Source organism: Microtus ochrogaster, unplaced genomic scaffold (assembly GCF_000317375.1).
Source record: "Microtus ochrogaster isolate Prairie Vole_2 unplaced genomic scaffold, MicOch1.0 UNK33, whole genome shotgun sequence".
NCBI classification, from domain to species: domain Eukaryota; kingdom Metazoa; phylum Chordata; class Mammalia; order Rodentia; family Cricetidae; genus Microtus; species Microtus ochrogaster.
Window position 1 is genome coordinate 2,048,570 of NW_004949131.1, and position 27,406 is coordinate 2,075,975.

The following is a 27,406-nucleotide window of genomic DNA, read 5'->3' on the forward strand; positions in this document are numbered from 1 at the left end:
AAGTGTCTGCATTGGTGTGTGTGTGTGTGTGTCAGAGGAAAGTGTCTGCATTGGTGTGTGTGTGTCAGAGGAAAGTGTCTGCATTGGTGTGTGTGCGTGCGCACATGTGTGTGTCAGAGGAGTGTGTACACACTGAGGTGTTTGTGTCAGAGGAAGTGTTTGCACTGATGTGTGTGTGTGTCAGAAGAGGGTGTCTGTACTGGGGTGGGTGAGTGGGTGTGTCAGAGGAGCGTGTCTGCCCTGGGGTGTGAGTGTGTCAGAGAAGTGTGTCTGCCCTCAGTGTGAGTCATCTGAGAGTAGGAGAGTATCTGGCTATTTGGCCTTGAAGGTCAGCCTGGGGTTCTCCTGTATCAGCCCGGGGGCTCCTTATCAGCCTGGGGTTCTCCTGTATCAGCCCGGGGGCTCCTTATCAGCCTGGGGGCTCTTCTTCTCACACCACTGGGGAGGTAGAGCCATTGCCTTTGGATCCTTATAAAATAAAGCAGAGTCCCATCAGCAAAATCATAGGTTCCATCTTTAAGAAGGGGGCCCCTGGCATCTGGAATTCACTGCTTGTACAGGTGCCCACCACTGCACTGGAGCTGCCCACCATCTGTACTTTGACAAGTTAAACCAAAGTAATTTCTTGAATGAGAAAGGAGTCAGGCCCAGAAATTACTGTTGCTCTTTTGGAAAGTACCTTATTTTTTTTGATTTTTCCAGAGAGATAGTGTGTATAATATGGAAAGAAAGCGAATTTTGGCTTTTCCCCCCAAATGCTTACAGCACTCTCTTTCCATAGATACATACTCAAGTCAGTTAAACAAATACCATATGAAGCCACTTAGGTTTCTGATAGAAGACTCATTAGCAGAAACATTCCTAAATGTCTGAGCTATTCGCTTCTCTCTGCCATCACAGGGTAACTGTGGTGCTGCCCTGCAGATCTGTGAGTGTGTGGAGGTTTAGACAGTCAGGATTTCAGCCTGCGATCACCCGGGGCAAATGGCTCTTGAATGCCACATTACCGAAGCTTCTTAATTTCCTGGCAAGATTTAAGTGCAATCTAGGATGCGCTGCACAGTCAGCTTAGCGCTAATAGATTTTTAAAGACGGACGCACTTAGCATTTACATGGAATGGGCTTGTTAAAAATAAAGCAATTACTTACATGGCACTAATGATATGAACAGCATCCTTCTGACAAACCGAGTTCTTGCCTTCCAGCGTCGCGTCTGAATATTTACACATCAGGTGCTGAAATGAAGGAAACCACCATGGCCTTAGAACCCCTTTCCAGCAACGGGAGGGCACGAGGACCCACGCGCCTTTTCCAGCTGATCTTCCTGACCACAGCAAAGCACTGAGGTAAACTCACAGCAGTGGTTCTTTCTCTCTCGGAAGGGTTAAATTAGATGGTGTTGCAGGTTGTGTGAGATCCCCCAGAAGGAGCTCCTGCCTTCTCTAACTTCACCTCGTCCTTGTCTCTCCCTCCTCACTCCTCCCCCACGATGCACCAACAGACCTTCCCTCAGCTCCAGGAATACTCACTCATCTCTCGGCCTTTAACCGTCAATGTCAACCCTCTCACCCCGACGAGATGGACATTAGGCAAATGAGACACTTAGCTAAGGTACAAGATTCAAAGGTGTAACCCAGACCTCAGCAAGCAGGGGAGGTACTTCCTTAATACACGGCAGCATCTGTGAAATGAAAATCAGTGCCCAAACCCATGAAGAACAGAATTCCATATGCTTACAGACAAGGTCCAACCCTAAACCTGAGCAACTATACCCCGTGTGCCTCTCACCAATCTTGGCCTCGTTGGAGTTTTCTTTAAATTTTTATATTTTGCTATCAGGGTGATATTGATTCTGAAATACTGCAGAGCTAGGGAGATGGCTCAGCAGTTCAGAGCACTGGCTGCCCTTCCAGAGAACCCTGGTTTGTTTTTCTGCACCCACATGGCAGATCATAAACGTCTGTGACTCTAGTCCAGGGGGATCTGATACCTTCTTCAAGTTCTCCTCTTAGACTGTTTACATGGCTGGCTGCGTCTTCCCGCTGGTAAGATGGTGTCAACACCTATGACTACCAAAGAGCCCTTCTCTCTCTTTATTCTTAGTGAAGACCCAGTCCCCTTTCTTCTTGGTTCTTCATGTTCCTTACGTTTCCTCGGCTACTGAATTCTTACTCTAGCAGACAAACGTCAGCAGAGCAGACCATGCCTGCCCCTTCCTTTTTAGCCTTCCTGGGGTCAGCACTGTATCTCATGGTTGAGCACACCTCACTGTTGTCTTTGCATCCTCTGATTTAGATCTTACCCCACTGGTGAAAAGTAGGCACCCGTGACAAGGCAGGTGACCCGGTGGTTCCTGTTAGACTTATTTATAACAGAGGAAACTTGCTGAGGAGCTGGCAAATGCCTGAGAGGGTCATAAAAGAGAAAAGCCTTGGGGAGAACAGCTAGCTTCTTACATCCTAGACAGACCCTCTGTCTAATCAAGCTCTCCAACGCAAAGGAAAAGAAAAGAGACACCTGGCCAATTGAAGACGCTAAGTCATGTCCTAAGGAGGGAATAACAACAGCTCAATGAAAATCCCAGATTTACAAATTCTCAGCAGTATATTCCTGTATTAACAGGGATGGATTTCAAAGTGTTCAGGTAAGATCTGTCAGTCTCAGAACCACTGGGTAGATAACAACGATTTTAAGCAGAAAATTAGAACTCCAGCTTCCCATGTCTCATGGCATCATGCAGCCAGAGTTTGTATAGCCTGCTTTGTAGAGAGATTTTCCCAGTGTTCCTCTTGGCTTCTCTTAAGTCCTTCTTTCCTCCTTTCTGGCTGATTCATATATATATATAATTTATTTTATTTTTCAGAAAAAGAAAACAAACTATCTTTTGTTCATTTTCCATACCAATCCCAGTTCCCACTTCCTCCCATCCTTCCATTCCTTCCACCTAACCCCTCCCCACCTCACCCCCCATCTTCCACTCCTCAGAAAGGGTAAGGCACATTGCTTTGAGTAAGGTCCAAGGCCCTCCCTATTACATCCAGGCTGAGCAAGGTATCATCCAAAGAGAATGGGTCCCCCAATAAAGACAGTACAAGCAGACTGCCCATGGCCCCTCAGTCTACCCCAGCCATACAACTGACACTCACATTCAGAGGGACTAGTTTGGACCTACACTGTTTCCTTCCCTGTCCAGCTGGAGTTGGTGAGCTCCCATTAGCTCAGGTAGACTGTTTCAGTGGGTGAACCCATCATGGTCTTGACCTCTTTGCTCATATTCTCACTCCTCCTGACTCACTTCAACCTGACTTTGGGAGCTCAGTCCAGTGTTCCACTGTGGGTCTCTGCCTCTGTTTCCATCAGTTGCTAGATGAAGGTTCTATGGTGACATTTAAGATATTCCTCAGTCAGACTACAGGGCAAGGCCAGTTTGGGCACCCTCTCCTCTATCGCTTAGGGTCTTAGCTGGGGGCATCCTTGTGGATTCCCGGGAATTTCTCTAGTACCAGGTTTCTTGCTAGCCCCGTAATGGCTCCTTCAATCAAAATATCTCTTTCCTTGCTCTCATCTCTGTCCTTCTTCCATCTCTTCTATCTCATTCTTTCAAGTTCTCCTCCCCTTCCCTTTTTTTCTCTCCTCTTCCTCTTCTGCCCTCCCTTCTCCCCCACCCCCATACTCCCAATTTTATGGCTGATTCTTAACCATATCTGAGTCCCACAGCATAACCTTGAGACACAGAATGGTAGGCGGCCCTGATCCACTCTCATTTCCGGTACCTGAAGGTGCTCTTCGATGTAAGGGATTTTTAAAACTTCTATAGCAGATGGTCTCAAGGAAGGACTCTTGTTCAACATGCTGTAATATTAAAAAAGAAAATTACTTTTCAAATGAACAAAAACCAAAGTTCATTTCAAGCACAGGAATGAAACTTCAATGGCCTCTCATTCAGACTTGCTGCCATACCATTCCATGATGGTGTTTAGTTCTCGTGAGAATCTCTCGGGAAGTGAAGGTGTGTTGCCTTCAACAATATTTAAAACCACAGACAAGAAACTGGAACCAGCAAACGCGTGATCCATGCAACACATCTCGTATAAAATGCATGCCAGTGACCTGCAGACAAAAATCAAAACATTTAAACAGAGAACAAACACCCCATATAAAATTTGTCTATCAAGAAAAACCTCGCAGATATTGGGCATTAGCTTGTTGTAAGCACCACTCTGGGCTGCCATCTGTCATAAGGTTCGTACATTCCAGGCTAGGGGCACGAGGATTAGAAACGTCAGGTAGGAAGAACAGAGATTTGAAAGAAACACAGAGACATAGGACAGTACCAGGAGGGGCAACTCGGCAGATAACGAATGCTAATTCGCCCCATTTATTTTCCACACACTTTCATATCCCAATATAAAACAGGGGGAAGAAGTAAAAGACTGCTTTACCGTGACACAAAGGACAACCACAACAGTTACTTGTTTCAGTACTTGAGACAGCAAGCCATTATTTCCTGAGTAAAGTATTTGATGTTTGGGCAGGAATGTGCAGTGAACATACCCTAGACCAAGTATCCTGTAGGCAGCCACCCCCTATGTCAAACCTCCTATTTTAGAGAAGAATCACAGGAGTATGCTTAAATTCTCTGACCTATGGTCACGGTGGAACAGATCCACCTCTATGGGCCATTTTAATGTCCAAAACACCAAGTAATCACACCCTAGCTCAAGATATCTTGTTTTGTAGCCACAACTTTGAAAGACAAAAATAAGCTCAAATTCTCTGACCTCCAGACAAGGTGGAACAAGCTCACATGTGTGTGTGTCCTCATATTAGATCCAATGTACCAGCAGCAATTTGAGTTTGTTTACAGACTACCTATTCTCCAAGGAAAACCTGGACCCAAAAGACAGACAGACAGACAGACAGACAGAGACACACACAGAGGGAAACACAATACACAGGGACACATAGGCACACACATATGCATGTAGGCACGCTGTACACAAATCTAAGTCCCAACAAAGGATGGAGTACAGAGAGAGACCTGAACACTACTTTCTCCAAAGGAAAAATAAACAGTCCAATAGCAAAATGTCTGCACAGAGTAAAGAGTCTAAGATTTGATTAATGTAGCTGGGAATTTTTAAATTAGCTCCTGTGAAAGACAAACAAAATGAGGCTGTATATTACCTGCCTAAGGTAGTTTTTGAAAGCTATGTATGCAGAAGGAAATTTTAATTTATCAGCCCGACCTGGCCTCTGTGTACGCTGTGCATGTTGAAAAGCAAGCAGGCATTATTTACTCGCTTTCTGAATAGAATCCATTTGCAGGTAGAAAGGGAGGGAAACTATTTGCTGCTTACATTAAAATGTCTAACTCTCCCTTGGGGACCATGAAACAGGGGCTGAGAATCAGTGATCAGCCCAACTCTGAGGTGGATTCACCGTGTCAAGTGGTCACCTCTGAGCCGACAGGAACATGTTCTTAATGGTTCCACATTACAAAGAAAATGACCATGACCTTTAAAGTCTTCCCGACCTAGTATTAAGAAACAATAGGCTGTTTTTATCTTGTGGACATTGTGAATGATTTAACAGCTAGATCCCTCTTTTCATAGTGGTTTTCTGAAAGACGAAAAAAATGAGTTTGTAATAGAGTGTTTATAAGCTATATTTTATATAACTTCTGACACAGCGTTTAGTAAGGGGAGAGTATACATAAATAAACACATGAACACAGAATTTATTCCATGGTTTGTTATGGAAATGCACACATGTAAGAGTATTCTGAAAATGGTTCTGTTCTAATGAGCAACATCAACATTAAAGCTTTCCAGTTGACTAAACAGCACTTTCATGTGAATCACAACAGAACTCAGACCTCCCCAGTGAAACAAGCCAAAATCAGATATGTTTCCAACTCATAGACAAGGAAAGTGACTGTGAGAAGCTAAATGACCTGGTCAAGGTGATACAGTAGTAAATGGTACAACTGACTCTTGATTAAAGCATTGTCTGTCCAAACTCTTTTAGAAAGACAAATAACATCAGAAGCAATTATACAGTACTGACTAGAGCAGCAATATCAACATAAATATTATAAATCAAAATATTTGAAGCTCAATCTATTTTGTGTCCATCTTTAAGAGTATCAAATGGCATCTTACATAGGAATTTTAATATACTTAGATTTCCGCCAGGATGATAAATTTCTTCAAATAAGTGTAAAATAATGACATTTTTAAAACAATAAAAACAGAGTGTCCATGTCAGCAGAAAGCACTAAACACATTCAGGAAGGGCGTTCTTCTAATAAAGAAAAATGATCCTAGGCAGAAACAAGCAATGCTAGAACAAAGAAACAACATTAAAGAAACACTCTGTGAATATACATAAATAGACATTAATGTTACACAACAGTATAGATAATATCTTGTTGGGCCGGAAAATTGTATATAATAAAGTGTATGGCAGGATAACACAAAAGACAAAAAAGAACAAGACAAAGTGTTTTCTGCTCCTTCTGCTACTGAGAAAGAGGTCATAATGACATCTTTACTAGACAGTAATAAGGATGCATGTTGTATTTTCTAAAGTTATCATTGAAGGATAAGATAACACAGAAGCAAAACAAGCTAAAGGGAAAAAAATCAACTACCACATTTGAAACTAAAAGGAAGAAAGGAAATAAAAATGAAAACAAACAAATGGGGCATGGAGAGATTAAACATAGTTTAACCACAAACATAGTTACACTAAATGCCATAGGAGTAAAATAGTTCAATTGAAAAAGGCTTATCAGACTAGGTTTAAAAAATAATGCTCTCCAAATAACCTTGAGTATCTGACCTTGAGAAAGCCTGGCAGAGTTGTACACAGAACCAGTGAGACACCTTAGCAGGTGAAGGTGCCTGTGGCCAAACCTGACTACAGGAGTTGAATCGCAGTGACCTACCCAGAGGAGAACTAGCTTCTGAGGTTCCCCCACCACCACCCCAATCTCCACACTCACACCATGACATGCCCACGCTCCACAAATAAATAAAAATTCAAAAGACAAAAATATTTCATGCAAGCACTTGCCAAAATACTGCTAGTATAGGTATACTCATATCTCATAAATCAGGCTTTGAGGTAAGACTCACTATTAAAATTAACATGAGGGATTAATAAGAAACCAAGCTATCAGGAGTATATGATAACTTTAAATGAGCATGCATCAAATGTGTGTATAAGTGTGTGTGAGAGACAGAACAGAATTAAAGCTCAATCATGGTGTTTCATAATCATTCAATAGCTAACAGAACAAACAGATATCAAAATCAATAAGAATGGAGAAAATATACACAATAACCCAATTGACAAATTGCTATTAGACTCTATAATGACAAAATTCAGATTATTTTAAAGAACTCACGAGCCATATATCAAGACTGGCCATACACAAGTTCACAGACAAGCTTCAATGAGTTCAAGAATCAAAATCTTGAGATCATACTCTCTGACTACAGAGCAAGTAAGCTAGATATTAAAAATGAGAAGAAGGGAGACAGGAGAGGTGGTGTGGGTGCAGGGGAGCTGGGCCCCTGAAGGTGTGAGAACAGAACTGGCCCAGCCCCTTGCTACCTGCTTCATTGGGTGAGCCAGCCTGGGCAACTCTGGAGAGCTCACCTTGGTGGTGAGGATGAGGGAGAGCTAGCGGGATGACCAACCCCATTACTGCCCAGGCCCAGAACCAGGGCTATGAGTTGGCCCACACCATCTATGATCTACTGGAGCATGTGAAGGGGCCAGTCCTGAGGATCCAAAGCAGCAGGGTCTCCATGACACAGGGCAACAACAGGATATCCACGAAGAGTCCCTGTGAGGGTTCAGTACTGATGGTGGAGCAGAAGCCAGAGGCATCAAGCCAGACTAATGACTCAATGCAATGAACACTTGCAAGTAAAGATGTACGGACTAAAGGGTATACTGTGTGACTCACTGGGCCATACTACAGCTTCCATGACGAAATTTTTTTTCTTTTAAATTTTGTTTTATTTTATTTTGTGTGTGTGGGGGGGTGCAAGGGCAGAAGGCAGATATAAAGGGACAGGGAGATTGAATAAGATTAGGATGCATGATTTGAAATCCACAAAGAATCAATAAAATGTTTTTAAAAGCACAAAATAATTTTTTTAAAAAAGGGCAGGAGAAAGGGATAAGAAATCTCCAACAGCTTAGAAATTAGGAAACACACATTTAAATTCCTTAGATTAAACACGAAATACACATCTAAAGCCTTTGGATTACACAGGAAAGCTTACTAAATGAAGCTATAACAAAATTGAAAGTATCAGATATATAAGGAGATAAAAGTTTAAATCTACGATCTAAGTCAAACTTGATCATTTAATATATATATATATATTAATATATATAAAATTATCAAGTTTAATATATCTCAAAATAGGGCTATATTAAATTATCAAGTATATATCTCAAAATAGGGATAGGGACAGGGTTCTAGGGGTGAAGAGGCAGGGTACAGGATCCACGAAACAAATTTTCTTTGAAAATGCTCTGATGAGACAATGCTTTGTATGCAAAAGAAAGATAAAGAAAAGACACTCCCATGAAAGGTTAGATAATGAGTTTCCTTTTTAAAAAGATTTATTTATTTATTATGTATACAGTATTCTGTCTGCATGTATCTCTGCAGGCCAGAAGAGGGCACCAGATCTCATCACAGTTGGTTGTGAACCATCATGTGGTTGCTGGGAATTGAACTATTCGGGAACCTCCCGAAGAGTAGCCAATGCTTTTAACCACTGAGCCATCTCTCCAGCCCTAGATAAAGATTTTCAACAGCAGAAAAAAAAAGACAATAGCTTGCTAAATAGACATGCTGTCAAACAGTCTTCTAAACATTTATGTTCCCATACATAAACTAACGCTGCCCTCAATCAGAGGGAAGCTTCTCTTTGCAGTGGACAGCAGTTAATGCAGACATTCGTAATTGGCCAAAGAGCTGAGAAGAAGTGACTACTATATATTCAGCCCTAAATGGGACTTTTATGTCAACCACTCACCAAAGCTCAGGGGATGCCACAGGAAGGGGTAAAAGAATGTCAGAGCTGGAGGAGGGGAGGGGTGCTATGAAATGCTGTCCTCTGGACATGACAAGGCCACTGCCCACACAAATTCACTAAAGCTAGGGTTAGCTGCACAAGAGCAAGGCAAGAAGATGTGTCAACAGTTCAACATGCAGCATATTTTGGATGGGTAACCAAGGGAGGAGCAAGGTGTGGGCTACCTGAGGAAAGTTGGAGGTGGATATAATCAAGTTACATTGTTTGCATGTATAGGACAGTCAAAGAATAAATAGCGATTCTATTTTTAAAAAGATAATAAAAGTAGAATGTATAAAACCAAGAAAATTTAATAGATCTCTAGCAAGACTAATAAGAAAACCAAGTAGGAAAAAACACATCAAAAATCATAGGAATGGGGAAAAGCATAACACTACAGACTCCACGTGTCTCAGAAAAAGGCACAGGAAGGTGTCTCCATGAGTCAAGCACTTGCTGTGCCCACATGAGGCTATGAGCTTGGGTCACCAGCACCCACAAAAGAGCTGGGCATAGCGTCACAATCTGTAACTGCAGTGCTGGGGAAGTGAAGGATTCCCGAGGCTTGCTGTTGCCAGTCAAGTCGAAATGGCAAGGCCCAGATTCAGTGAGATAAACCATAAAGTAGAGATAAGATATAGAGGAACATACCTAATGTCAATCTTAGACCTCAGGACACATCTCACGTGCTCACGCGGCCAAGTATTAGAAAGTGTGAGAGCAGCATTTATAAGCACATTTCCCTCAAATAAATGGACAGTTCAGATGAAATCATCTTTCAAATATGGTATATCAAACTGACATAAGAAAAAAAAAACAGAAAACACTCCCTATCCTATTTAATTGCTATCTATTACCCAAATAATAAATCTGAGTTTCAAAAAAAATCTGTGGTTCTTACTATCAAATTCTTCTAAACATTTATTGAATGACTCATACTAATCTAACTCAATCTGTTCATGTTATAAAGTCAGAAAAATATAGATAGTAAAATACAACAAATGCATTATGCGAAGTAAAAATTATAAATTTTCTCATGATTATAGGTTTTAAACCCCCAATACACACACATACACACACACACACACACACACACACACCACCACAAATAGAATATTATGATATATTTAAAAGGTCCATATCATTAACAAGTGATTTTTTTTTTCAGGAATATGGTATTGACCTAAAATTCACATAGCCAATCAATAAAAAACTAGAAGAAACAAAAGAAAAACTGTAACATCACCTTCACATATTTGGAAAAAGTGGGCTGGAGAGATGGCTCAGCCATTAAAGGCTAAGCATGACAGACTGGGAAAAAACATTTCACTCAATAGTTAACATTCATCTGTAGTTTTGTAAAGAAGAATAGATAAGAATTCTCAACAGAAGAATCTCAAATGGCCAAAAGATACTATAGGAAATCTTCAAAATCCTTAGCCATCACAAAAATGTAAATTAAAACAACTCTGAGATACCATCTTACACCTGTCAGAATGGCTAAGATCAAAAACACCAATGACAGGTTATGCTGGAGAGGATGTGGATGGAGTAAGGGGAACACTCATCCATTGCTGGCGGGAATGCAAACTTGTACAACCACTTTGGAAATCAGTATGGTGGTTTCTCAGAAAATTGGGAATCAACCTACCTCAGGACCCAGCAATACCACTCTTGGGCATATAACCAAAAGATGCTCAATCATATTACAAAGGTATTTGTTCAACTATATTCATAGCAGCATTATTTGTAATAGCCAAAACCTGGAAACAACCTAGATACCCCTCAACCAAAGAATGGATTAAAAAATATGGCACATTTACACATTAGAGTACTACTTAGTGGTAAAAAGCAATGACATCTTGAATTTTGCATGCAAATGGTGGAATTAGAAAACACTATCCTGAGTGAGGTAACCCAGATGCAAAAAGATGAATACAGTATGTACTCATCACTCATAAGTGGATACTAGCTACAAACAAAGAATATTGAGTCATGATTCTAGAGAAGCTAAGTAATAAGGTGAACCCTAAGGAAAAAACATATATAGATTCACCTGGAAAGTCAAAATAGACAAGATCACCTGACAAAATTGGGAGCACGGGAGTGGGGGGAGTAGGGAGGGTAAAAGGAAAAGACAAGAGGAGAAAGGGAGGGGTGAGGAGAACTTGAGGGGATGGGATAGAAGATATGGAGGAAGGACAGAGATGAGAGCAAGGAAAGAGATATTTTGATTGAGGGAGCCATTATAAGATTAGCAAGAAACCTAGCTCTAGAGAAATTCCCAGGAATCCACAAGGATAACCCCAGCTAAGACCCTAAGCAATAGAGCAGAGGGTGCCAAAACTTGCCTTATCTTATAGTCAGACTGGTAAATATCTTAAATATCACCATAGAATCTTCATCAGCAACTGATGAAAACAGAGACAGAGACCCACACTGAAGACATGAGCTGAGCTCCCAAGTCCAGTTGAAGAGTGGGAGGAGTGAGAATATGAGCAAAGAAGTCAAGACCATGATGGGCAAACCCACTAAAACAGTGTACTTAAGCTAATGGGAGCTCAGCAACTCCAGCTGGACTGGGAAGGAACCAGCATAGGACCAAACTGGTTCCTCTGAATGTGGGTGTCAATTGCATGGCTGGAGTAGACTGTGGGGCCATTGGCAGTGGCACCAGGATTTATCCCTACTGCTTGTTCTGGCGTTTTGGGAACCCATTCTCTTTGGATGGATACCTTGCTCAGCCTGGATATAGTAGTGAGGGCCTTGGATCTTCCTCAAGGCAATGTGCCTTACCCTCTCTGAGGAGTGAATGGGGAGTGGAGTGGAGGGGAAGGTGGAGGGAATGGGAAGAGGGGAGGGAGTGGGAATTTGGATTGGTATGTATTATGAAAAAAGTTTGTTTTCTTTTTAAAGATAAATTCTTTAAAGAGGAAAAAAAGAAGAAAAACGGACAGTGGAAGAAATCCATATTTCTATTTGTAGGGTTTTAAAATATAAAGCAAAAATATACTTATTGGTAAAATACTGAAATTACAATTTTCTAAGATTGGGATCAAGATAAGAATCAATATATCTTATCTATACTACAGGAAATGAATACCTAGGACAATAAGGTTAGAAAAATTAATTGTAAAGATAAGCTAAGAATATTATCATTAATCATGCCAACATGACTGAGTACATGCAAACACTAAAACACTCTAAAAACCTTTGGAAATAACAAACAAACTCAGCAATCCTGGTAGATACAAAGGTCATTCTTGTCTCTAAGTTGGCAAAAAAATAATGCACTTTTTAAATAAAATTAATTGTGCCACTTACACTGGCATCACAAAATGTCAAATATCTAGAAATAAGCCTAGTAAGAGGAATGCCAGATCCTACAGTGTCAGCCATGATATAGTGATAAGGGAAATTAATTGTCAAAAGGCAAGAGAGGCAGAAGGAAAGATAGATGCACTTACACTGGAAGATACAGTAAGAGGAAGATATCAATTTCCTAATCTACAGACCCAATGCAATCATGGTCAGAATCTTACTGGGTTTGTGTTCTTACACAGGACTGATAAGATGACTTGAAATTTAAATGAAAATGCTACCAAAAGAGTTTATTTAACAATTCATTCCTGCCGGGCGGTGGTGGCACATGTCTTTAATCCTAACACTTGGGAGGCAGAGGCAGGCAGATCTCTGTGAGTTGGAGGCCAGCCTGGTCTACAAGAGCTAGTTCCAGGATGGGCTCCAAAGTCACAGAGAAACCCTGTCTCGAAAATCAAAAAAAAAAAAAAAATCCTTCCTTATAAGAATGTGGTAATGGCAAAGAAGAAAGGAAAATGAGTGAAGAAAAAGAGAACTGTTGTCTAAGGACATGCAAATTCTATCGCTTATTAAGGCAAGGAGGGAAAGCATAACTGCATAGGAAAAGAGAGAAAGAAAATGGGTAAAGATCTTCAACAGATACTAAAGATCAAAACTCATGAGATGCTCAACAATATTAGACATCAGAGAAATGCAAATAAGCACCCCAGGGTAGTAATTCTGCATGCTCCTAGAATGGCTAAAAACTGTCAAGATCAAATCAGTACTTGTTATGCTAGGAATAAAAGTTTTTAAGAAAAAAAAAAGAAGTTGAAAGAACAAAGCCATACAAACCCCACCTCACTCTATCAGATCAGAAGGGCTACGTGAGAACAGTAGTCTCTGCCTTGGTCAGTGTTCTATTGCTGTGAAGAGATGCCATGACCATGTCAACTCTTATAAAGGAAAACAATTAATTGGGGCTTGCTTACAGTTCAGAAGTTTAGCCCATTGTCAGCATGACAGGAAGCATGGGTGCATGCCAGCAGACATGATGCTGGGGAGTAGTCGAAAGTTCTACATGTGGTTCAGCAGACAGAGAAAGACACTGAGCCTGACATGAGCATTTGAAATCCAAAACACACTCCCAGTGACACACTTCCTCCAACAAGACCACAACTACTCCAACAAGGCTACACTTCTTAATCTCTCTCAAGTAGGGCCACATTCAAATATATGAGCCTATAGGGACCTATTCAAGCTACCACAATCTCTCACCCAGGACATCCTGAGCTGTCATGGAATCAGAGTGGTGAATGTATTTACCAATAACACAAATGGTTACCATGACACCAATGAAACTGATAGCTGAAAACTCAGTGTCTACCAATGAGCTAAATCTGCTTTCTTCACACACACACACACACACACACACACACACACACACACACACACACACAAACAGAAAGAGAGACAGAGACAGAGACACAGAGAGACAGAGACAGAGAGAAAGGGAGATACATACATCATATATGTATTTCTGTGTATATGTCTATGTGTAGCGTGTGTGTGTGTGTGTGTGTGTGTGTGTGTGTGTGTGTGTGTGTGTGCCAGTGCCTGTAGAGGCCCAAAGCTGACACGGGTTATCTTCCTCAATTGCTCCACACTTTATTTATTGAGGTAGGGTCTCTCACTTGAAACAGAGCTAGCCAACTTGCTCCAGGAATAGCTTGTGTTTGCTTCCCAAGTGCTGAGCTTACAAGTGTCCTCCATGATACCCCAGCTGTTTACATGGGTTCTGGGGACCCAAACCTGAGTACCCATGCTTGCATAACAAGCACTTTATCCACTGAGCCATTGCCACAATGCTTCCTTACATATTTTAACTCACTGAATTAGCCTCACAGCTATTACTATAATTGCAATTGGGTCAGGTAAGAGGTTCAGGGCACCATCCATACTTAGCAGGTGGTAGAACTAGGATTGCAACCCTGACTGCCTGCCTACACAGACATGAGCTCTGGGTCAATCTGCCTCTCAATGCTGCCTCTATCTGAGCATTTCAGATGCTCATTGTAAGCTGCTGAGTTAGAAATTGGGGCTGGCTCCAACAGAGCCTTTCAGATAGGGTTTGGCTTCAAACTTACTTCAGGAGCTTATATAGAGTTGTAATCCACCTTAAATGATTGCTGGGGCCTTAGGCAACAGCACACAGGGAATCTGATCAAGGCAAATACAGGCTATGCTGTGAGACCTTGTGGGAAAGGGAAAGGAGGGCCATCAGCATGGATTTTGATTTTGCATGGCTTAGAAGCAAACAGGGATTAGATAGAGGTCTATGAACTGTGAGAACATCACAAAATAAACCCTGGTGTTGTGGAGCCCTAACTCCACCTGAGCCATGCTTGGTGAATTTATTAAGGTTGTAAAATGATGAACAATTGCTTTGCTAAGCAGATGATGGAATAATTAGATCCACAGTCTGGTTAAGTAACCAAAGAGTATTGATGTGACTACTCTTTTATGGAAATCCTCTTAGCTACACTTCAAGCATGCTGGTTTTTCGTTACTCAGATCACTTTGATCTACTGCTATGTGCTTGTGCTTGAATGCGCAGAGGCTTCATTTATAAGCCAGGAACTTCTAGAAAATAACCTGCAGTGCTACTGTACACAAAAGTAGATGCTAGCAAAAGAAATATGAGACAATGTGACTGGAATAACTTCTATGACATTTGGGGTCAAAGATGTCTTGATTGTCTAGTCATAGATTTTAAAACCTATCTTCTGGATGTGTTGTTTATTCTGATAACTGTAACTGCATCTATCTATGCTTTTATTTTCTCTAATTTCCAACCAGATATTTTTATATGACACTTATAGCACCTCCTAACTCCCATCCTTTTCAAGACAGAAAGCACATTTTGGAAAGCAAAAATAGAGAAACACACATACACACATATTGTGTAGGAGGTTCTTCTGTTCATGTGTTTCTTTCATTGGTTAACAAATAAAGAAACTGCCTTGGCCTAGCTGATAGGGGCAGAACTTAGGTAGGCGTGGAAAACAGAACTGAATGCTGGGAGGAAAAAAGCAGAGTAAGGGAGAAGCCATGGATCCTCTGCCTGAGATGGGCACTGGTTAGAATCTTGGGTAAGCCACTGCCACTAGATGATACACAGATTAATGGAGATCGGTTAAACTAATATGTAAGAGTTAGCCAATAAGAAGCAGAACTAATGGCCAAGCAGTGTTTTAATTAATACAGTTTCTCTGTGTTTATTCTGGGTGTAAGCTAGCCAGGCAGCTGGGACAAACAAGGGCCCGCTCCTTGCAACACATACATACACACATACACACCAAGTGCATTTTACTTTGAGGTCTCTGATTTGCATTCTTTCCTTTTCCAAAATATATACAACTTAGAAGAGCTAAACACATATATCCTGAGGGATCACATTGTATGAAGTGAAAGGAGAAGTGGGGATTAGGTAAATGTGAGACATTCCCCACCCTAAATCTCCCAAGCTGCCATCTGTCCAGGTTGCCAGACCTAGAGAGAGGGTTTCCAAGCACGGAGTCATAATGAATCGCAAATGGAATGACAACTGCCTTGCCACTGTGTAGCTAAAGTTACTCCTTTACAGATCTCCCAGGCCCTCAAGCAGAAAACTGCCCCAGCGTGCATGACCATGGTGTGCTGGAAAATCTTATCATCATTTAAGTACTATTTCCATTCGATGTGATTGAGAGACATTCTGACGTTTTCATTAAAAAGGTATGTATAGAAAGAGCTGCAGGCAGTCAAGAGCTGCTGAGAGAGGGAGATTCAATATTCTCCAAGGACTGCTTTCCTGATAGGTTAACCAGTTCCAAGTATGAGCAGCACTAAATGGGCTCAGTGGATTTTAGACACACACATTATAACAATAATAATTATAAAAGAAGAGGTCATGAACTTCAGAATAGGGGTATATGGGAGGAGTTAGGAGATGCAGGAAAGATGGAAATAATGTAATAAAGTACTAATATATGAAAGTCTCAAAAAGAAAATTAAAATTTAAAAAGCATACATAAGGACTACAGCTAAATGTCTAGAGAAAGAAATAAAAAGTTAATACAAGAGGAATGGGCTTCCCTTTAGTGTATAATAACCTAAATAACTCTTAGAGTTGAAAATTAGCATAAACTGCCCAGGTGTAGTGAAACTTAAAAAGTTAAAACACACAGGTCGGTCTTCCACTTGCTTGGTTAGAGTTACCCCAAGACATTTTATATTGTTTGTGGCTATTGTGAAGGGTGTTGTTTCCATGATTGCTTTCTCGGCCATCTTATCCTTTGTATATAAGAGGGCTACTGATTTTTTCTGAGCTAATCTTGCCATCCAGCCACTTTGCTAAAAGTGTTTATCAGCTGTAGGAACTCCCTGGTAGAATTTTTTTTGGGGGGGTACTTATGTATACTGTCATATCATCTGCAAAGAGTAACACTTTGACTTCTTCCTTTCCAATTAATATACACTCGATCTCCTTTTGTTGTCTTATTGTTCTAGCTAAAATTTTGAGTACTATTTTGAATAGATATGGAGAGAGTGAATAGCCTTGTCTTGTTCCTGATTTCAGTGGAATTGCTTTGAGTTTCTCTCTATTAAATGTAATCTGTCAGCTTGCTGTATATTGCTTTTATTATATTTAATTATGTTTCTTGTATCCCTGATCTCTATTAGAATTTTTTCTTTTTTAAAAAAAGAAAACTATCATTTTTCATTTTATATACCAATCCCAGTTTCTACTCCCTCCCCTCCCTACTCCCATTCTTTCCATCTGATCTCCCTGCCCTACCTCCCATTCTCTCCTCAGAGAGGGTAAGGCACACTGCTGAGGTCCGAGGCCCTCCCTACTATATCCAGGCTGAGCAAAGTATTTATTCTATGAGAACAGATTTCAAAAAAGTCAGTACAAGCAATAGGGATAAAATCCTGGTGCCACTGCCAGTGGCCCAGCAGTCTGTCCCAGCCATACAACTGATACCCACATTCAGAGGGACTAGTTTGGACCTATGTTGTTTCCTCCCCTGTCTGGCTGGAGTTGGTGAGCTCCAGTTAGCTCAGGTAAACAGTTTCAGTAGGTGTACCACCCATCATGCTCTTGACCTCTTTGCTCATATTTCTCATTCCTCCCACTCTTCAACTGGACTTTGGGAGCTCAGTCCAGTGCTCCAATGTGGGTCTCTGCCTCTGTTTCCATCAGTTGTTGGACGAAGGTTCTATGGTGACATTTAAGATATTCATCAGTCTGACTACAGGGCAAGGTCAGTTCAGGCCCCCCTCCTCTTCTCTGTCCTTCTTTCATCTTGACTATTCAATTCCCTCAAGTTCTCCTCACCCTTCTCCTTCTCCCCTCATCTTCCCCTTCCACCCTCCCTACTCCCACCAACCCCATGCTCCCAATTTTGTCAAGCAATCTTGTCTATTTCCCCTTTCCAGGTGAATCTATGAATCTTCTTTCCTTAGGGTTTGCCTGGTTTCTTAGCTTCTCTAGGAGCATGAACTATAGTCTCAATATCCTTTGCTTTACAGCTAGTAACCACTTATGAGTGAGTACATACCATGTTTATCATTCTGGGTTTGGGTTACCTCACTCAGGATTGTTTTTTCTAGTTCCATACATTCACATAAAAATTTCAAAAAATAAGACAACAAAAGGAGATCAAGGAGATTCAAACTGGAAAGGAAGAAGTCAAACTTTAATTATTTGCAGATGATATGATAGTATACATAAGTGACCCCAAAAACTCTATTAGGGAACTTTCAAAACTGATAAATGCCTTCAGTAATGTGGCAGGGTACAAGATCAACTAAAAACAAACCAGTAGCCCTCCTAAATACAAATGATAAATAAGCTGAGAAAGAAATCAGAGAAACATCAACCTTCACAATAGCCACAAATAATATAAAATATCATGGAGTAACACTAATCAAAGAAGTGAAAGACCTGTTTGACAAAAACTTTAAGTCTTTAAAGAAAGAAATTGAAGAAGATACCAGATCTCCCATGTTCTTGGACAGGTAGGATCAACATAATAAAAATGGCAATCCTACCAAAAGCAATATATAGATTCAATTCAATCCCCATCAAAATCCCAACACAATTCTTCAGACCTTGCAAGAACAATAATCAACCTCATATGGAAAAACAAAAAAACCTAGGATAGCCAAAACAATCCTGTACAATAAAGGAACTTCCGGAGGTATCACCAGCCCTGACATCAACCTCTATTATAGAGCTATAGTAATGAAAACAGCTTGGAATTGGCATAAAAACAGAGAGAATGACCCGGCAGGCAGGTCTAACAGATTACAGAAGGAAGGCAAGGCTGCATACGCGCAAGTGTTAACAGATGAAAATGTAATTAGTATTAGACTAATTCTTTTTTTAAGTGCTATAAATATAGTATGTCCCACTATTAGTGCTAAAGCAAAGCTCTATAAATTATTCATATATACTCCCAGTTCCAAGAAAATATTGCCCAGTACATAGATGCTACCCACTCAGAGGCTGAGATGAGTTCCCAGCTCGTGCAATCTAATTTTCCTGAGTGTGTCCCTAAGATCACTTGTCACACTTTTCTATCTGCACTATAATTAATAGTTCTCCCATATTTGTCCCACTTTAGGCTTGGCAGCCGAAATTTCATTACTAGATAAGCCTGTTTTGATTTAGATACAAGCAAAGTAATTACTAAATTCATAATAAAGCGGTTATTTGGGGTCGAGATGCTGATACATTCTTAGCTCACACTTGCTGAGTAGTTTATAATCACAGTAGGGGGCTGATCCAACGCCAGGATTTTGTGTGTGTCAGGTTCTTCTGTAGCCACAAAACACCACAGGGATACTGCTTGATATTCTTATCATTTCCCATGTAATACAAGGATAATTTGTAAAAAAAAAAAAAAAAAAAAAGAGGAAGGGGCACAGATGATATAATTATGAGTCTTTGTTTCCCTTGGGGTTCTACTGTCTCCATTTCCTGGGAGTCATCCCTCTGATCTGGCAGAAAGGTGTGAACACCCAGTCTAAAAGAATCAGGCATATTGCCACACATCATCCCTGACACTTACACAATGGCTTTCTGAACTTTCTGTTCCTAACCAGATGGAATGGCACAATAACTTAAGATGACATAGTCATAAGTCATAAAGACATTACATGTTTGAATCTATTTTTATTCATCTGTTTATTTTACATCCTCCCCAATCCTTCCCTCCCAGTTCCTCTCCCCCATTGTCCTCCTCACCCCTATTTGAATTTATTTTAAAATCCATAGTATTTTAAAAGTTAAGTGTGAAGAGAGAGGTGGGTAGGTAACTGACAGCCACTGCAAAGCCCAGAACTGCTGTCTCTGAGCTGAAAACAGAATCACAAAATGAGCAAGGTTATCACAAGGAGCCAAGAGGCAAGTATTTCTGCTTTTAGACCAGGGTACTGATCAGTGCTAGCGAAGAAGTATGCGCTCAGTTAAACGATGTAAAGAAGGAGGTTCTTGGTGGCATTCTTTTGTAGGTTTTGTTTTCTGCTTTTTCTTTCAGCTTTCTTTTTACTTTGGTGTGGGGTGCACATGGGAAAGGACTAGGGAAAGTGAAGGGAGAACTGGAATGGGCCTCTAGGACAAAAGACTCTAGCGAGAGCAAGCTATACTGGAAAACCCAAGAAAACACAATCACAAGACCGAAACAAAGGGATGGGATTATGTGGAGGTCAGAGACAGAGCAAATCTTGACAGCTCCTCTCCCATGGGAGGCACCAGAGTAAAGAGAGAAATAACTCTTACATGGGCCCTACACCAGCTGCTCTGTGGTGGTTCACTCTTCCCTAACCACATCAAAGGGCATTTTCTACCTCATCATCTTTAGAAAACAGAGTGGGCATGCCTTTCACATTGCTCATCCTTGAAAGTTCAGAGCTACTTAATGCTGATTTGCATACAATAATTATTTTTACTTAATGAACAAGCTCTCGGCTAGATTGTCCTTCAACCCTTGGATGCTGAAAATTATGTAAGCTCCCTTCAAAGCACAACAACACTCCCTGAACAGGGCCCGCTGCTGACAGCGGGACAGACTGAGGCATTTTCCCAGTGGCTCTGCCTGATCCAAGAGCACCACGGAACTGGAATATCACAGAAGCCTCTTTCACTGAAAACCCAGGAAATGGTAAATGTTGGTTACCCGTAAATCCAGTATCTTTAGAAAAATTCTTTAAAAATGCAGAAAAGCAGCATATTCCCTACAGAGCTGGGAGTTAACCTTAAAATAAAATAAAGCCTGGTCTTTAGGATGACAAATGCCTTATTTAACAGGCTAGCTGAAGCACATCAAAATTTAATGTGTCTGCCGCATGAAGAACTTTCCCCTGTGGTTCAGGAATGACAGAATCCAAACCCGTCGACTCATCTATGAATAGAGAGAATCTCTGAAATGAATTTCACAGAGTATAACAAGCTCCAAGGCCTCATCTCCCTCCGGCCACGGAACAACTCAAATGCCAAAAGGGACAGAGTGAGTAGCTGGAGTAAGCAGATGAACTTCAAAACAAAGCGTACAGCCCTCTTAGACGGCAGAGAAAGAAGTCCCTGGGCAGCCACCACCTACTCACCAGATGTCAGACTTGGCATCATAGCCTTGGTGCTTCAGGGCCTCAGGACTCATATAATGGGGAGTCCCGGTTAAAGTTGTAGCCAGCTCACACGATCCCATTAGCAGTCGAGAAACTCCAAAATCCCCTGGAAATTGTGGTTACTTTGTATAAATATTTTAAACAGACAAAAAAGCACCATTGGAAATTAACAACTAAAACTGATTTAACAACTTCATCATATGTATCGCAGTGCTTCGTGCCATTTAAAGGAACAGGAAAGTGACATTTTAAATGACATAATGGTGATCAATAACTTCAAACATATGTGCTCTATAGGAGAAGGAAGACTGAACAAGGAAAGTGAATTATATAACCTCAGATTCCTTATTATTTCTAGAATTATAGAAAACTAGAGTCACCTGCTGTTAAGCCACTTGAAGTATAATAAGAACTAACAGAAGGATTCTGGTAGGATTGAACATGAAGACATGAAAGTTCACGAGCAGGGAGAAGAGTTTCATCTAAATTCACAACAGAGGGAAAATTCTAAAGATTTAAACTATTCATGAATATACGTACAAAAATTTGAACCAACTGACTTTTCTAATTAGTCACAACCTGTTTTCTTTACTTCCCTAAGAACACCCTGTGAGATGCTTAGACAGCTGAGTGACTATTTGAATGGAGATATTGTTCCAAAGAATTAAATATTAATAAAGCCATTATAGCGGCATTTAAATTATGTATGGTCACTGCTCACTGATCATACTAAAATAAGTGAGTGGGGATGGAGAGATGGCTCAGTAGTTAAGAGTACTCATTGGCTGCTCTTCCAGAGGACACAGATTCAAGTCACAGCACCCACAGTTTCACAACCAAGCTCTAACTGTAGTTCCAGGGGATCCAAGGCCCCCTTCTGGCCTCAGTGAGTACTGCATGCAAGAGGTGCACGAACATACATACAGGCATGATGCTCATACACATAAAAATCATACAACTTTTAAGTAGATGAAGAACCTACAGCAGTAAATAAAACCAGCAAAACAAGTCAACTGTTTACAAAGTGCCCCGTAAAGGGGAGGATTGCAAAGCATGCCTGTTAAATCAACCAGCCATGGAGCAAGGGTTTTATGCTTCAATTTACATCAGACAATCACAGACAAAATAACTGGAATTTGTTGGTCTCATCCAGGTCAGAGCAAACATTTTCAAAGATTGAAGAAGCCAGGGCTGGATTACTTCAGTACCAATTTGAACTATGCACTTTAGCTTGCTGTGACTGCATCTAGAATAAACTTGCTTGGAGCTTTAGAGTAGGCATTTGAAACTTCTTACCGATTTTAAGTTGATTATTTTTCAGAAATACATTCTTTGATTTCAAGTCTCGATGGAGTATCCTCCTGCAAAGGGAAAAAAAAGATGGCAAAACAGAAAAACCAAACCCAGTTAGAAATCAAGAGTTTGGTTGTATATGGGGAGTAAACATAGATCCACAGATCCAGCTTTCACTGTTTAAAGGCTGCAAAGCCACACTTCTCATTCTCCAAGGGAGCTTTAGAGGGGAAGGAACCCAGAGTCTTGCTTTTTACAAGTGTTTCAAGGGGTCAGACTGTGCTGACGGTTTTGTTTGGTTGGTTTTGCTTCATGGTTGTTGTGGTAAGGTTGAGGTAAGGTCTCATAGCTCAGGTTGACCAAGAACACTCCATGTAGGCCAGGCTGACTACTTTTTTTGTAGCACAATATATGTAGCACTTCACCCAGTAATGATACCCTCAGCTGATGGGCAGGTTAGCACAGAACTTTATATTATTACCAGATGTTTACATTCTGTAAAAGCAACAATACAGACAATGCTACTGGTAAATACTTATTGAATCTTGCTATGAGCCAGCAGTGTGAAATATGTACATTAAGACTTCTATTTCTGAAATTGAGAGAATCACGCAAGAAGTCTTTTCTATAAAGGCCCCAAATGCTGAACAAAGCTTACAAACGGGCATCATGAGCTGAGCCCACGATGCGGCAAAGCACCTGGGGTTCTATACGAGAGAAACTGAAAACAGAGTGGACCGTTGGTACGGACTGCTAGGCTGCCGCCGGGAATGCCGTGGTCTCAGAAAGCTGTGTGTGGGCTGTAATGGTCACAGCAGAAGATGGAAAGTCTGGACAAAGCGTCAGAGAGTGCTAGTGCATACCCAGAGAGGCAGAAGCCCACACGTTCTGCACACAGACAGTGCCCAGATGACCAAAGAAGGATGCCTGTGTGCGCACAGAAGGGAGGTTGGTAATCTGAGTGAAGGACAGCGCTCACCCCAACAAGGGGTTCAGGTATGCAATAGCTGTGTGGCCACAGAGGCCCTGACCCAAGAGAATAAAATCTAATGTGATCGTTAACATCCTCTTCACTCCTCTGGCAGAAACAAATGCAGGCTAGGAGCCAGCAGAGCATAAGCAATGGTACCAGACGCCTGGGCTGCTCAGACAAGCAAATGAGATACAGACTCTCAGTGCATTTCAAGTGCTCAAAACCACAAAGGAGACAGAAGAAAACTTGAAGCAGAAACATCAAAAGGATGGGGCTGATTGCCAAGCAGAACTTCAAAGGGAACATGTGACCCCTGAAATTAGGAGCTGGGGATTAAGTCATATGTCTTGGTTTAACCCCATTGAACACATAACAACATGTTCAGTGGGGATAAATCTTAGATCCACATCAAACCTCTCATTGATTAGCTGAATTCACAATGGTTAAGGCATGGAGGTAAATAAGATGTTCTTCAGTAAGTAAACAGCCAAGCCACTGACACTGTGGACAATGAGGTGTCATTCAGGGCTAACATGAAAAAAGCTATCAAGCCAAGAAAGGACCTGGTAGAAACTAAACCCATACAGTAGAATGAAATAAGCCAGTCTGAGAAGCCTGTATATCATATGGTATCAATGAAGTCTGAGAAGCCTATATATCATATGGTACCAACAAAGGCTGAGAAGTCTGTATATCATATGGTACCAACAAAAGGGACATTCAGGAAAAGGCAAAATAACCAAGATGATAAATACAAGAGCGGCTGCCAGAGGCTAGGGGGAAGGAAGACTGAGTAAGCAGAGCCTAAAGGATTTGGCCGCCAAACCCTGCTTCAGTTTGATGCATTCATGCCACCAAACATTCTTCCCAATCCCTATACTACACCAAGAATGAGCCCTGGGTAATCTATGGACTTTGGTGGTGGTTTGAATAATAATGAACCCTACAGGCTCACATACTTGAATGCTCGGCCACTAGGGAATGGAAGCCTTTGTTAGAAGGATTAGGAGGTGTGGCCTTGTTAAAGGAAATGTGTGGCTGGGGGGTGCTTTGAGGTTTCAAAAGCCCATGCCAGGTCCAGTCCACTCCCTCCCCTGACCATGGGTTAGAATGTAGCTATCAGTTCCTCTTCAGCTCCATGCCTTCCTGTCATCATGCTCTCTACCATGATAATAAACTAAGTCTCTAAACTGTTAGTAAGGCCCCAATTAAATGTCTTCTTTTAAAAGAGTTGCCTTAGTCACAGTATCTCTTTACAGTAATAGAACAGTAACTGAGAAAAGTGGTAATGACATGTGAATATAGGTTCACTGGCTATAGTAAATGTACCACTCTAGTAGGGAATGCAGATAAATGCTAATGTATGGGATGGGTACAATGCATGCTCTAGGTCATAAGGATATAATAAACCCTAAAGGATGCCACTCAAAAATAAAAGCAAACTAGAACCTGGAACCAGCTACTCTGGGAAGTTAAGACAGGAGGACCACCGTGAGCTAGAGGGTAACCTACACAACATAGTAGGGTCTCATCTCAACACATGCAAAGATAACTGAAGAAAGGGAGTATAGGGAGGGGTAAAGAAGAAGAGGGGGTATATGAAAGGGGAGGGGAGAGGAGGGGAGGGCCTAGGAAGGGAGGGAAATAAAAGAGGGAGGGAAAGGATAAGAGAAAGTTAGAGAAGCATGGTTCTTTTAAATTGTTAACCTGACAAAACTCTAGGATCACCGGGGAAGGGAGTCTCAAGGGGGAACTGTGCAGAGGAGGCTGACCTGCGGACATGCACGCCTGCGCATGTTTTCCTAACTGGGTTAAATGGGGTAGAAGACCCAGCCAGACTGGGGCACCATTTCAAAGGCTATGCCCTGGGATAAATAGAAAGGATAGAGTGATCTGAGGGTAACATTAATGGATTCTTTGTGCTTGCCTGGGGGCTTCACCCCAGCTCCTCCAGGGAAGGTCAAGAAAGCCCACCAAACAGTAACCCCTCCCGAGGGAAGGTCAAGACCACTCCCACAGACTATTTAAACTGCCCCCCCAAGAGAATGAACACGTGGTCTCTGGGTTTTGCGTGGTGTCCCCTTCTCTCTCTCGTTCCTCCCCATGCTTTCCCAGTCTCACTCGGGAGCACTGCATTAAACATGGGCATCTTTTATTTGGTCTTATTTGGTCTGATTGGAATTATTTGTGTAGGCAGAGAGGCTCGTCTTAAGAAAAACCGAACACTTTGTTCTCTCTTTCTGATTATGATGTAGCTGACAAGCTTCCTTAAGTTCTGCTGCTCTGATGTCCCTACAATGATGGGCCTGGAACTCTGAGATGAAGCAAACCCTCTCTCCCCTAAGTTGCTTTTGTTACACATTAGAAATCTCTTAATAACTCGCCTACCTTCTTCAGTCACTCAGAATTACCAGGAATATTAGGTAACAAGACAAACTGGCCAAGACCAAAATAAATGAGAAATAACAGCCAAAAGCTCCAAGAGGAATCCATAAATGATTGACCTATTGACATCACTAGATTAGTGCACATGAGGCCCTTCCCTGGGGTTACATGGTGTAGTGTGCAAATGCTGTAGTGTGCAAATGGACCATAGTGTACAGTAGAGCTGTCTGCAAGCTGTGCAGTAAGCACCAAGGATAGTCTTTGTGAGTCAACGTCCACCTTGGAGTGGGCATTAGGGTAATACAGCTGTCTTTCAGTCATCCGTGAGCTTCTTAGTAACCTCAATAAACCCATTCATTCACTAAGTGTTGCTGGTACCCTAACTGGGATAGACATTTGTTCACGTCTCTCCAGGAAAAGTCATGCAATAGAAACTTGTAGATGATATTTCTCTGTTCTTAGAAAAGATAAAAAAAAAAAAAAGGGGTGTGTGTGTGTGTGTGTGTGTGTGTGTGTGTGTGTGTATCTGAGCTTCATCTTTTAAAAGGGGTGTGTGTGTGTGTATTTGAGCCCCTAGTTATTGTTATAACATGGGGAAGTTTATGGAAATGTTTCAGGCAGCCTGACAACTACAAGAGAACAAGTCTGACCGGATAACAGAGGCAGAAAGAACAGGAACCCCAGAGGACATTGCTGAGGTCACCTCAGTTAACCAACTCCTGAACTGTCCTCATGGAAAGCAAAATGATGAATCCTTCCTATTGATTGAGATATTTCTGTTACTTGCAATTAAAGGACTCTTCTGTTGAGTCTCTTCACACTGGCCCTATTGATTCTGGATCCAAGGAGACAGCATCTTCTCTTTTGGAGCTGTAAGCATGCAAGGAGTCAGAATATCTAAGGGTTGGGCTTTGTGGTAGTGAGCTAGGGAACATGCCAGAAGACTGGCTGACAGGACATTAGGATAAGTAAAGCACACATACGGAAGTTATCTGTGACAACTGGACAGGTAGAAGATGAGTTACAAATAGTAATTTATTACTATCCCTCACATACAAAAACATGAAAATATGTGAATTAGCATTATGCACAGAATATGCTAGAACAAAGCTTTTAAGATCCAATGGACTATCTCTGTGATGGAGTAAGAAGGCTTCTGTAACAGGCCAGCTGTCAAGCTATTGGGGAACTGTAAAACTATGACTTACGACTTTGTAGTTTGAGTGAGAAAAATGCATCCTGCAATAAAAAGTCTCACTATGTCCTGGGCCAACAACAAGCCCTTTAAAATAGGCTTTTAAAAATCCAGGGAATAAAAAAAGGTAACAAACAGTCTAGACTGGTTAAATTTTTCTCCAGAAATCCCAAAGTATCTCTAATGGTTCACCAATCACTACCCCACCTCTTATCTACTGAAGTGAAACCTTCCTCTCCTTTTGGGACCATGGCACCCAGGTGCTGTGTAAAGATTCAGGAGCTGCTTGTTTGTGGTCAGCATCATCTTAGGATTCCATCTCTACCTCCCCCTCGGGCTATTCTCCACAGCCTCCAGGTCTTTCCTGGGGTGAAGAGTAGCTTTACAGAGGCAGAGTGCCATGAGGCAGACTTGTGGATAAAGCACAGACAACCTAGCCTTCTTTCCCTAGACCCTAAGTAAATAGTGTCTGACACC

General features: G+C 41.4%; 1 protein-coding gene across 1 annotated transcript in view; it reads right to left on the reverse strand.

Annotated features, from left to right (window-relative positions):
• Nek11 (NIMA related kinase 11) overlaps positions 1-27,406 on the reverse strand; it is a 216,581-nt gene that overhangs the window by 110,709 nt on the left and 78,466 nt on the right. The window contains exons 5-9 of the mRNA XM_026789947.1: positions 22,380-22,444; positions 21,063-21,189; positions 3,961-4,110; positions 3,774-3,852; positions 1,150-1,235 (exon numbers count right to left, since the gene is read on the reverse strand). Of these exons, the coding sequence (XP_026645748.1) occupies positions 1,150-1,235; positions 3,774-3,852; positions 3,961-4,110; positions 21,063-21,189; positions 22,380-22,444 (507 nt within the window). The remainder of the gene's footprint in view (positions 1-1,149; positions 1,236-3,773; positions 3,853-3,960; positions 4,111-21,062; positions 21,190-22,379; positions 22,445-27,406) is intronic.